At 39.1% G+C, this 12,485-nt stretch overlaps 1 protein-coding gene across 4 annotated transcripts in view; it reads right to left on the reverse strand.

Annotated features, from left to right (window-relative positions):
• The window catches only part of TAB2 (TGF-beta activated kinase 1/MAP3K7 binding protein 2), a 67,310-nt gene that overhangs the window by 23,528 nt on the left and 31,297 nt on the right, over positions 1-12,485 (reverse strand). For all 4 annotated transcript variants that reach the window (XM_010862549.1, XM_010862548.1, XM_010862550.1 and 1 more), the window contains one exon: positions 4,340-5,840. In XM_010862549.1, coding sequence (XP_010860851.1) covers positions 4,340-5,840 — 1,501 coding nt within the window. The remainder of the gene's footprint in view (positions 1-4,339; positions 5,841-12,485) is intronic.

A 12,485-nucleotide genomic window follows, 5' to 3' on the forward strand; every position in this document is an offset into this window, starting at 1 on the left:
GCCTCTTGAGAAACCTATATGCAGGTCAGGAAGCAACAGTTAGAACTGGACATGGAACAACAGACTGGTTCCATATAGGAAAAGGAGTACGTCAAGGCTGTATATTGTCACCCTGCTTACTTAACTTATATGCAGAGTACATCATGAGAAACACTGGGCTGGAAGAAGCACAAGCTGGAATCAAGATTGCTGGGAGAAATCTCAATAACCTCAGATATGCAGATGACACCACCCTTATGGCAGAAAGTGAAGAAGAACTGAAGAGCCTCTTGATAAAAGTGAAAGAGGAGAGTGAAAAAGCTTAAAAGCTTAAAGCTCAACATTCAGAAAACTAAGATCATGGCATCTGGTCCCATCACTTCATGGGAAATAGATGGGGAAACAGTGGAAACAGGGGCTGACTTTATTTTTCTGGGCTCCAAAATCACTGCAGATGGTGACTGCAGCCATGAAATTAAAAGATGCTTACTCCTTGGAAGGAAAGCAACCTAGACAGCATATTAAAAAGCAGAGACATTACTTTGTCAACAAAGGTCCGTCTAGTCAAGGCTATAGTTTTTCCAGTGGTCATGTATGGATGTGAGAGTTGGACTATAAAGAAAGCTGAGTGCAGAAGAATTGATGCTTTTGAACTGTGGTGTTGGAGAAGACTCTTGAGAGTCCCTTGGACTGCAAGGAGATCCAACCAGTCCATCCTAAAGGAAATCAGTCCTGGGTGTTCTTTGGAAGGACTGATGTTGATGCTGAAACTCCCTTACTTGGGTCACCTGATGAGAAGAGCTGACTCATTTGAAAAGATCCTGATGCTGGGAAAGATTGAGGGCAGGAGGAGAGGGGGACGACAGAGGATGAGATGGTTGGATGGCATCGCAGACTCAATGGACATGGTAAACTCCAGGAGTTGGTGATGGACAGCGAGGCCTGGCATGCTGTGGTTCATGGGGTTGCAAAGAGTTGGACACAACTGAGCAACTGAACTGAACTGATCTGATCTTAACATTATTCATTTCCCCCTTGAGCAAATGTAAGCAAAGATGGAGAGAGGAAATGCTGAGGGGTGGATTCAGATAGGGATCTCAGAAATAGTCTCACTGAAAAGGTGACTGAGTAAAGACCTGAAGGGACTGAGAACCGTGTATTCAGGGAGAAGAGAATTTTAGACAGAGAGACCACCAAGCACAAGGGCTTAATGTATGCCTTCTAAGGTTTAAGGGGCAGAAGCATGAAGGCCAGTAGGGCTGGGACAGAGTGAGTGAGGTGGTGAGTAAAAGTAAGAGATGAGGGAGAGCCAGTGGATCTCTGAAATGAAAAGGTGGTGATCATGTGCAGATGAGTCATACAATCTGACTTATGTTTTTCAAACTGTATTCCTTTGGATGCTGAGTTAAAAGACCCTAAGTAGACAAGGGTGAAAGCAGGTAGGCTACTGTAATAATCCACTTGAGAGAAGACGGTGACTCAGACCAGAGTGGTGACAATGGATGGGGGTAGTAAGAAAAGAGAATTCTTGATATACTTTGAAAGTTAAAGTTGACAGGATTTAGTCAAATTAGATGTGAAATGTGAAAGAAGGAAGGAGTCAGTGGTGTTTCTGAAGTTTCTGGCCTGATTAAGATGTCATTAATGGAGACAGGAAGAGTAAGCTGGGGGCAATGTAAGACGTTTTTTCAGACACAGTAAACTTGGGATGCATTAAATGGAGATGTTAAGGAGATAGTTAAATAAACTGCTTGAAATTCAGGAAATAAATCCAGGTTAGAGTTACAAATTTGGGAGCATTTGGCATAAAATTTAAACTTATGAGGCTGATGGAGATCATCCAGGGAATAGTAAAGACAGAAAAGAGAGAAAGCCCAAGGACTGAACTTTGAGGCTTTGCTCTCACTTCTTTGTACAAAGAAGTGAAAGGTCAGAGAGACGAGGGAGAACCACCAAAGAACACAAGGAGAGGTGCGATCCCAGGGTGGCATACTGTAGCAAGTCAGGTGGACAAAGTGTTTCACAGAGAAGAGGGTGCTCAACTGCAGCAAGCGCTACCCACTCAGATCAAGAAAGACAAGGACTGAAAGACCACCGGGTTTACAACGATGCTGTCAATGACGGCCTTGCCAGGAGCAGGAGTGCTGCAGTGGGAAAAACCCCGGCTAGAGAGTAGGCTTAAGGAAGAAGGGGAGAGAAATGGGAGACAGCAAGTTTAAGCAACGCTTTATTTTCATATGCCAGTCAATATATGAGTATGTCTACTTTAGTAAAATATTCCCCTTTTCAAGTTATCTTCATAAAAACAATTATACCCTGGGAGAGTGGGAGGGGAGAAATACAGGTGAGGAAGATTAAGAGGTACAAACTTTCAGTTATGAAATTCTCAGTCACACGTATGAAATGTACTCTGGGGGAACAGTCAACAGTTATGTAATATTTTTGTAAGGTGACAAGTGACAACTAGACTAATCATGATCATTTTGAAATGCACAGTAATAATGAATCACTATGATGTGAGTGCCAGGAATTAAAACAGTGCTGTAAGTCAATTATACTTCAAAAGCAAACAAATAACTTGAGAGACATCAGATATGCGGCAATCAGAGGGGAGGAGAGAGAGAGGAGTTAGATGTAAACAGTCAAAAGGTACAAATTTCTAGTTATAAGATAAATACTAGGGATGTAATATACAATACAGTAAAAATAAAAAAACACTGTTACACATTGTAAATGAAGAATTCTCATCAGAAGGAAAAAATATTTTAAAAATCTATGTCTTTAATGTATCTATATGAGATGATGGATGTTCACTAAACCTACTGTGGTATCATTTCATGATGTGTGTAAGTCAGATTATGTTGTACACTTTAAGCTTATACAGTGCTGTATGTCAATTATATATTAATAAAATTGTTAGAAAAAAATACTCTCCATTTAAAGATTAGCAACTATCCAAACATAGGAAATCTACTTTGATGGAGAGAGTAGAAGAAAGGACTTTGGGGTAAGAATAGGAATTAAATATCAGTGGAAAAACATGATGTTATATTAAAAATTACTTATTGCCAAAACTAAACAAAAATGGCTCCAGTTTAGTCACAGATACATGGAACATAAAGTTTCAGCACAATTTCTAGAAAATTAGAAAAACCCACAGAGCTTTAAAACACATGTGCACGCATGAACATGTATGCTCACATGCACCTAGGCTTTACCATTCAGAAGCTCTAATTGAGCAAGTCTGGGGCTGAACCTGGGCAATTTTATGTTTTGAAAGCTTCAAAGGTGATTAAGAATTTGAAAGCACCACAGCCTAGCATGGGTTGAGAATCACTAGAATATAATTGTTTAAAACAAACCAAACCAATCAGGCTCCTCTATGAAATTCAGCAGTAAAATCACTATTTTTAGAAATTTTAAAAAGGACAAGTGGTACTACCAGTAGTAGGAGGCTATTTACTGCCTGGGGGTGACTATGTAGTATTTCCCAACCTATAATACTGAGAACAGTTTACCAGGGGATGGATGATTATGATAAATCCTTACTTTAAAGGACTCTGGCTAATTTATGAAACCTTTGTCAATACTGAAGAAACAAACACTTATCTTCTTTTTTATATGACTGAATTTAATAGCTTCCTATTGAAGATTAAATAACTTAAGAGGTCAGATATAATATAAATGATCTCTAATTGAATTAATATAGATATAATTTAGTATTATGCCAATATTAACTAGTCTATTTCTGAAAAGCATAATCAAGTGAGATAGATTTGAAATTCTTATTCACAATTCCAAACAAAAAGATTGCATTAACTGATGTTTAAGGGAGACTGAAAAGAAGAAAAGAGAAACTTGAATCCTGTTACTGATACTTTTGAGTTATTCAAGAATGCATAGCAATTTAGACTTTGATACAAAATAAGGCAAAACCATATTAGAACAATGAAGAACAGAGGATTCTTCTGGTCAAAGACAGCAGTTTGCTATACTAGTTCACTAATCTCTTATTAAAATGCATGTTTTTATGAATTTTTATTTGCAGAAAATTTAAAGGGAAAGCCAGCATCACTACAGGTGAAAACAAACTTTTATGAATATTAAGAAAACAAACAAATCAAGAGGTGATTATTTGGAACATCTGATAAGGCTATCATTCAAGCTTCAAGTTATAACATAATAAAACTGATATATTTAAAATTTATATGAATACTCTCAGAAGTTCTTAAGATAGTATTATTTTGGACAACATTTACAACATAAAATAATAATACCGATACCCATTTCTGCAGTGAAGTCAAATGTACACCAATTAAACCCAGAAAGGAAAATGATCCCATTGCAATATTTTCATTACCTTGTGTGTAGGCAGCATCATCAGATCCCATACTCAACTTCCGTGCGTCACTTATTCTATCCACATGTGCTAAAGCAGGGTCCGTGAGGTGCTGAATATTCTCTGTTTCTACATAATGATCAGGATGGTTTAAAAGGTTTGTAAGTTCAAAGGTGGGGGACACCACCCCTGGTGAAACTGCAGGGGGTTTATTGGGAGAAACTGTAATTTTAAAAGTATATTTTGTATTGGGTTGAGTGACCACTACTCGAGGAGAAGTTGCAGAGTTATTGCCTATTGCTCGACTTTTGGGAGGGTGGTGATGAATAAAGGCAGGACCCATGCTCACTTGCCCGGACATATTCCTGGAGGCAGCGGATGCTCCAGAGTTGGTGGATATGAAGAGAGTGGGCTGATTTCGTATGACCTGCTCATCTCCTGCGGCAGCATTTGCTGATATATAGACCTTAGGTTGACTACGGGACATCACCTCATCAGTATTTGGGGGACTGGCAGCTATGTAAACAGTGGGCTGGTTTCTGTTTAAGGTCTGGCTGTTGACCGAAGAGGAACTGCTGGAGGTTCGAGGTCCAGAAGAACGCAATTTCGAAGAATTGTTTCTTTGTGGGGGTTCAAGTTTGATTTCAATCTGGTTTTTTCGAGGTCCTGTTGAAATATTCTGAATGTTATATTGGCTATGGGCAGAAGACTGTGAGCTACCAGACGAATGAATTGTGGGTGGTTGTGGAGTCGTAGGTGAACTGATGGGCATATAGACATGAGAGGTCTGGTGGCCTTGCTGATTCGGCTGCTGGGCTGAGGTATGTGGCAGGGGACTGGATGCAGGATATGTAGTCCAGGGACCAGGTTGTGAAGGTTGATAAACTTGTTGAGGGTTCATGGGATTAAACTGAGATACCCAGCCAGAATGCTGTTGTGTCTGTCGAGTTGTACCACTAGGAGTTGTAATGTAGGGCCTAATATAGATAGAATTTCCCTGTGGACTGTTAAGTACAGGTGGAGGTACACCATGTATGTGCAAAGAAGTAGGAGTATTACGACCAGTCTGGATATTTGGGGCTAACGTTACCATAATGGGATTAAATCTTGGAGTTTGTGGAGAAAGGTTAGATGTTCCTTTGCTGCCTAAGTGAAATCCAAGGTGTGGTGCTGAATTAGAAGCACCGGATGCACTGGACATTCCAAAAACATTAAAGCCTTGAGGAACTTGAGCTGGTGCTGTCTGTGGCTCCTGCTGAAACAGTTCATTATTGGACTGACCACCTTGAAGTTGTCCGTCACTAATGCTGTGCGTTAGAGTCCTGCTTCCATTCATTCTATTTCCCTCTCTTCCATGGTGGTAAACATTCTGTGACTGCAAGTCCAAGTTGAGAGAAGTCATGTGATTGCGTAGACCAGAAATTCCAGAATCATCCGAAAAATTCAAGTCTCCTTCACCATAAAGATACCTTGTACTCTCCTGAGAGAGAACTGCACAGCAGGCATCCAGGTTATTATTATTCTGTAAGACAAAATAAAAACAGCTTGTGTTAACCAGAAGCCAATGCATATACTCTCATTGCTATTAAAATATTACAAGATTAATCAGAGATTAGTTAGTACAATTATAAGAGATACATTTGAGCCTTTTTTCTTGAGAAACTAATAGTAATGCAAACAGTTGAATTAAAAATCCTCATTACTGGGATGTCCCTGGTGGTCCAGGGGGTTAAGACTTCATCTTTCAATGCATTGGCTGTGCGTTCAGTCCCTGGTCAGGGAGCTAAGACCCCACATGTGATTCGGCCAAAAAACCAAAACACAAAACAGAAACAATATTTTAACAATTCAATAAAGATGAAAAAAAATCCTCATTACTAAAGTAATGGTAAGTTCTCTAACAAACAACAGCTATAATAGGAGTTATTATTATAGTAGAAATAAAGAAAGGAGACAACAGAGGACAAGATGGTTGGATGGCATTGTTGATGCAATGGACACGAGTCTGAGAAAGCTCCAGGAGATAGTGAATGACAGGGAAGCCTAGCGTGCTGCAGTCCATGGGGTTGCAAAGAGTTGACATGATTGAGCAACTGAACTGAACTGAACTGATCGATTTATAGAACAGATTCACACAAATATAGTAACACTGCAACTTAATTAAAAATGCAGTTTGAATGTTGAACAAAATATAAAGACTCAACTTAAGCATATTAGTTAGTTCAGTAGCTCAGTCATGTCCGACACTTTGTGACCCCATGGGCTACAGCACGCCAGGCTTTCCTGTCCATCACCAACTCCTGGAGCTTGCTCAAACACATGTCCATCAAGTCGGTGATGCCATCCAACCATTTCATCCTCTGTCGTCCCCTTCTCCTCCTGCCTCCAATCTTTCCCAGCAACAGGGTCTTTCCTAATGAATCAGCTGGCCAAAGCATTGGAGCTTGCTGTATAATGAATACTTTGCATGTTCATGTGTTATGTATAATTCTTTCAAACCAATGACCTTTTAATAACTATTTTTTGTGGTATTTAAGTTAAAAGCTTCTAAAATTCATAACAAAGGTGTCACAATTCCTTAGGTGCTTCCTCTTTAGTGTTAAAAACAAACAAACCACATACGTATATGTATGTAATATAAGCTCAAGGTAGCCCCGCAGAAGGCAATGGCACCCCACTCCAGTACTCCTGCCTGGAAAATCCCATGGACAGAGGAGCCTGGTAGTCTGCAGTCCATGGGGTCGCTACGAGTCGGATACGACTGAGCAACTTCACTTTCACTTTTCACTTGCATGCATTGGAGAAGGAAATGGCAACCCACTCCAGTGTTCTTGCCTGGAGAATTCCAGGGACGGGGGAGCCTGGTGGGCTGCCGTCTATGGGGTCACAAAGAGTCGGACATGACTGAAGTGACTTAGCAGCAGCGGCAGCAGCCCCCAGAGTAACTGAGTTCACATCTTTGCCTTTAGAGAGCATCAATAATTCTACTCCAGAGAAATGAAAAAAATAAAAACAAACCAAAAAATGACTGGATTGTTTCTTAAGAAGAGACTGACTAACCACTACTCACAAATTATCCATAAAAATATTTGCTGAACACCCACAATGTGTACAATATTCTGTTTGGGACTGTGGAGGACTCAAATGATGTATAAACCCAGACTTTTCCTTAGAAGAGCTTGGAACTCAATTAGGGAAACAAAATATGGATTTGTGAAAAAGTAACATTTTAAAAATATGAACATGTGCCAAATAATAAGTGGTACTGAAGTTCAACAGAGAGTTAATATTGTAGGCTACTGTAAAAAGGACTGTATTAATGAAGGAGGTACAATCTCATTGATTTCCTTAGTATATGGAGGACCTAAATAGGAAAAAAAGCATTCCTGGTGAAGGGAATGGCCATGAGTAAATACAGACATAAATGTGACAGTAAGTAAAAGTATGTTCTAAACAAAGTGATTGGAATAGATCTGGCTGGAGTTAAAGGTTTCTACTGGAAATTCTGTGGAACAAACTGTTAGAAAATCAAATTGGGATTAAATAATTTACAGTTTTGAAAAATGAGTCACACTACGGAGTCTGGGCTTTAATATAGGAAATGGGAAGAGCCAGTAGAAGTGAAGACACAAAGGGTCTCTGGTGAAGATAAAGAACTCCACTGATACTTAAGATAAAGAAGAGAGGGGAAACTTTTTGACAAGAAGATCAGTTAGAAGACATGAAATAATGACTGATTGTGAAAACAAATTATGAAAGACTACGAACAGTCTTTCCCTGATAAGCTTCCCTGATAGCTTACTTGGAAAAGAATCTGCCTGCAATGCAGGAGACCCTGGTTTGATTCCTGGGTCGGGAAGATCTGCTGGAGAAGGGATAGGCTACCTACTCCAGTATTCTTGGGCTTCCCTTGTGGCTCAGCTGGTAAAGAATTCGCCTGCAATTGGACCCTGGGTAGGGAAGATTTCCCTGGAGAAGGGAAAGGCTACCCACTCCAGTATTCTGGCCTGGAGAATTCCATGAACCGTAGAGTCCATGGAGTCACAAAGAGTTGGACACGACTGAGTGACTTTCACTTTCACTTCACAGTCAACACAATTTGGCTATAAGGGAGAAAGAGAATTCAAGGAGAACTGGAAGACTAAGAGCCTGACAGAAAGGGCAGTTTTAGAGATTAAGGATGAACAGTCAGGTTAAAATGTCTATAGGTGATTTGATATGAGATAAAATCTTAGTAGAGAAAATGGTACTAAAAGGCATCTCCAAGTCTTGTTAAGAAATGGTAGTTCACAATTTGAACAGGTAACACAAAAGAAAAGATTAGTGAGTAAGGCTGGACTTTTTTCCCTCTTAAACCAACAGTTCAAATCTTTATGCCATAAAAATCCTTTTATCCTACACAGAACTCTGAATTAATATATACTAGTTTTTCAAAGAAAATTTAAAAATTCATCACAATCTTTATCAACTGATTACTCCTTATTATAGTAAGACCTTATCTTTTGCCAGACCTAACTGGTGCTTTTGCTTCAAGCCAAGTTTATTGCTATTCCTAGTAAATTCTTCTCCCTATTCTAAGTCATAAAAGACCTCATCTTCTTATCTCCTTTTTGCTAACATTCCCAAATTAAAATGCATATTCCCTACTAAATCCAATCCCACACTTTTCAAAAGCTGACATCCATATTTACAAAATGTTTTAATTCTCTCAAGCTCCCAAAAATCCCTAATTCTTTATAATCTCTCATTAGTATTAATACTAGTCCCAGCTACACCATAACTCACATGTCCTTAGGTTTTTTTTACTCTCTACAGACATTACTTTCTTATTAGCAAAACCATAAAAGAATTCACAGGGACTTTTATAAGGCTACAATAGGATAAAAGGAAATATACTTTTTAAACATTTTATTTCAGAAAAGTTTAAACACATATAAAAGCACAGTAAATACCACAAGTGAAGTAAAGTGAAGTGAAAGTTGCTCAGTTGTGTCTGACTCTGTGTGACCCCATGGACTATACAGTCCATGGAATTCTCCAGGCCAGAATAATGGAATGGCTAGTCTTTCCCTTCTCCAGGGGATCTTCCCAACTCAGGGGTCAGACCCAGGTTTCCTGCATTGCAGGCACATTCTTTACCAGCTGAACCACAAGAGAAGCCCAAGAATACTGGAGTGGGTAGCCTATGCCTTCTCCAGTGGATCTTCCTGACCCAGGAATCAAACTGGGGTCTCCTGCATTGCAGGTGTATTCTTTACCAACTGAGTTATCAGGGAAGTCCAAATATCACAAACTCTCCTATATTCATTATCAATCTTTATATGGCAAATCTTTCTTCACCAATTTATCTGTCCCAGCTGCTCCCATTAAGCTAGATCAAGCCTGACATTATTTTGTTTCCATCTGTAAATACATCAATATGTATCTTAAAACATAACTGCAAATGGCATTATCATATCCTAAAATAATCAGTACTTAATATCACATAATACGCAAGTAGTATTAAAGTCCCGTCTCGTAATATCACATAATATCCAAATAAGTGTTAAAGTCCCTTGTCTTGCAGGTGTTTTTTTAGTTAGTTTAAATCAGGATCTGAGCAAGGTTCACATATTTAATTTGGTTGATATGCCTCTTAGATGTCTTATAATAATAATTAACCCTCTCCTCTTTCTATAATTTTCTAAGCCATTTGTTTTTGAAAAATGGGTCATTTGTCCAGTAGAATTTCCCATCTGGATTGGCTGATTGCACCCTTGCGGTAGGACTATTTTCTGTATTTCACTGCAAACTACTTCACTACAGGTGTGCGCAGGTTCATGCACACAAGTTTTTGGCAAGTCCCTTTGTAGGCTTCATTTCTTATTGTATCACACAGGAGGCACAATAATATATCTGCCTGTCTTTTTGTGACCTTAAGGCTGATTGGTAGGTTCTGATGTTGTCACAGCTTGATCCAGCTAGTGACTTTTAGCAGTCAGGGATGGTCACTGTTGAGAAACTTTATTAGGGGATGCAAAAGGGTAGTATTCCAATTAAAAGATTCCCTCTTCATGTATTGAGCTGCAATTCTTCCTCAAAGAATTTGACCTTTTCAACTCTTACTTTTTGCATAGAACAGGCAGGATAAATAAATTCTCTTTACTGGTTTTTAGAATAATGAATTGGTGCCCTAGCAACTTCCAAAGGTGACACATTTTCAGTATCATGATAAACTCCTGTATCTTTAACATTTTGATACGTGTCAAATGCTTGTCATTTATGGTCAATATATCCTATCTTTAGGCTAGTGGGAATGATTCCACATTGGCTCCAGTGTACATAGGACATGAGCCCAGTAGTCTTTCATAGCTTCCTTGCTTTCTAATATGACAAGATGTTCAAGATCACCTTGTACAGCTCTTATCCCAGAACTATGATCAGCTGTTTCTCAAAGAAGCCCTGGTTACATTAGTGGGAAATGATACAGGACTCCCATTAAGTGTATCAAAAGAGGTGGGGTGAGTTTTTAAAACGTTGAAAGTCACTGCTTTTTTGTATATATACAAATCTGCATTCTCTTCAAAATTACAGGAGAATCTGAATTGTTATTTCCAGTTCATCTTTCGTTTTCCCCCAAGCTTCTTGCATAGACAAAATCAAAGTATACACTATAATCATCCTTCTCATACTTTGATTCATTCACTCTTTCAACCAATATTTACTGAGCATCCCATTAGCCAAGTAGAAAGGAATATAACTGCTGTGTTAAGGACCTCATGGTCCAGTGGAGGAATTTAATATGTACATAAATAAATATAATGCACAATGGCAGGTGTTTTAATAGAAATATGGATAAGGTTTATGGGTGGAGGTCATCTGAAAAGACTTCAATTAAGGCTATAGTAGTTAACTACTAAGGCTTACAAGTAATACTTAATGCATTATTTTGAAAAGAAAAGCAATTTTAAACTTAACAGATTTAACTGTCATATTAAGAGAATTAAAAAATAATGAAAATTTCAGTTGAAAAACTGAAAGTGCCAGCTACACAACATCTGTATACTATTCTAAGTTATGATTTAGTTACCAAATATAAATGTTAAAGATATGAATTACACCTGCTGAAAACACAGCTATCTTAGAGAATCCACAGCACAAGGAAATGATGTGAGCAGTTCCAAAAAGAGGGAGCTGACCAGTAAACAAAGTCAGAAAAGAACAGAAATAATACTGATACTTCTGTTCTCCTAAGAAGTAAGATGTTTAAGAACATGTATACAAAGTGGCAGTGTGATATGATCCTTTAACTACTGATTTTTAATATTCTGTACACTATTTTATCTAGAAAAGTTCTGAACCAGTATATTATAGGGAGGATAATATACTTGTCTTCAGAGAAAAGACAAAGAAGCCTACCCAACTGAGACAGGGAGTTGCTGTTCAATCAGTCATGTCTGACTTTTTGTGACCCCATGGACTGCAGCACACCAGGTTTCCCTGTCCTTCCCCATCTCCCGGAGCTTGTTCAAACTCATGTCCATAGAGTCCAGTCATGCCATCCAACCATCTCGTCCTTGTCTCCTCCTGACTTCAATCATTCCCAGTACCAGGGTCTTTTCCAATGAGTCAGTTCTTTGTATCAGGTGGCCAAAGTATTGGAGCTTCAGCTTTAGCATCAGTCCTTCCAATGAATATTCAGGGCTGATTTCCTTTAGGATGGACTGGTTGGATCTCCTTACAGTCCAAGGGACCCTCAAGAGTCTTCTCCAACACCACAGTTCAAAAGCATCAATTCTTTAGTGCTCAGCCTTCACTATGGTTCAACTCTCACATCCATATATGACTACTGGAAAAATCATAGCTGTGATTATAAGGATCTTTGTTGGTAAAGTAGTATCTCTGCTTTTTAATACACTGTCTAGGTTTGTCATAGCTTTTCTTCCAAGGAGCAAGCGTCTTCAGTGATGTCCAACTCTTTGTTACACCATAGACTGCAGACCGCCAAGCTTCTCTGTCCATGAGATTCTCCAGGCAAAAATACTGGAGTGGATTGCCATTTCCTCCTCCAGGGGATCTTCCCAACACAGGGATCGAACCCAGGTCTCTTAGGTCTCCTTCACTGGCAGGCAGGTTCTTTATACCACTAGCGCCACCTGGGAAGCCCAAGTAAGGGAGAGCAGCTCCC

The sequence above is a fragment of the Bison bison genome, unplaced genomic scaffold, assembly GCF_000754665.1.
Source record: "Bison bison bison isolate TAMUID 2011002044 unplaced genomic scaffold, Bison_UMD1.0 scf7180017864483, whole genome shotgun sequence".
Lineage (NCBI taxonomy): Eukaryota > Metazoa > Chordata > Mammalia > Artiodactyla > Bovidae > Bison > Bison bison.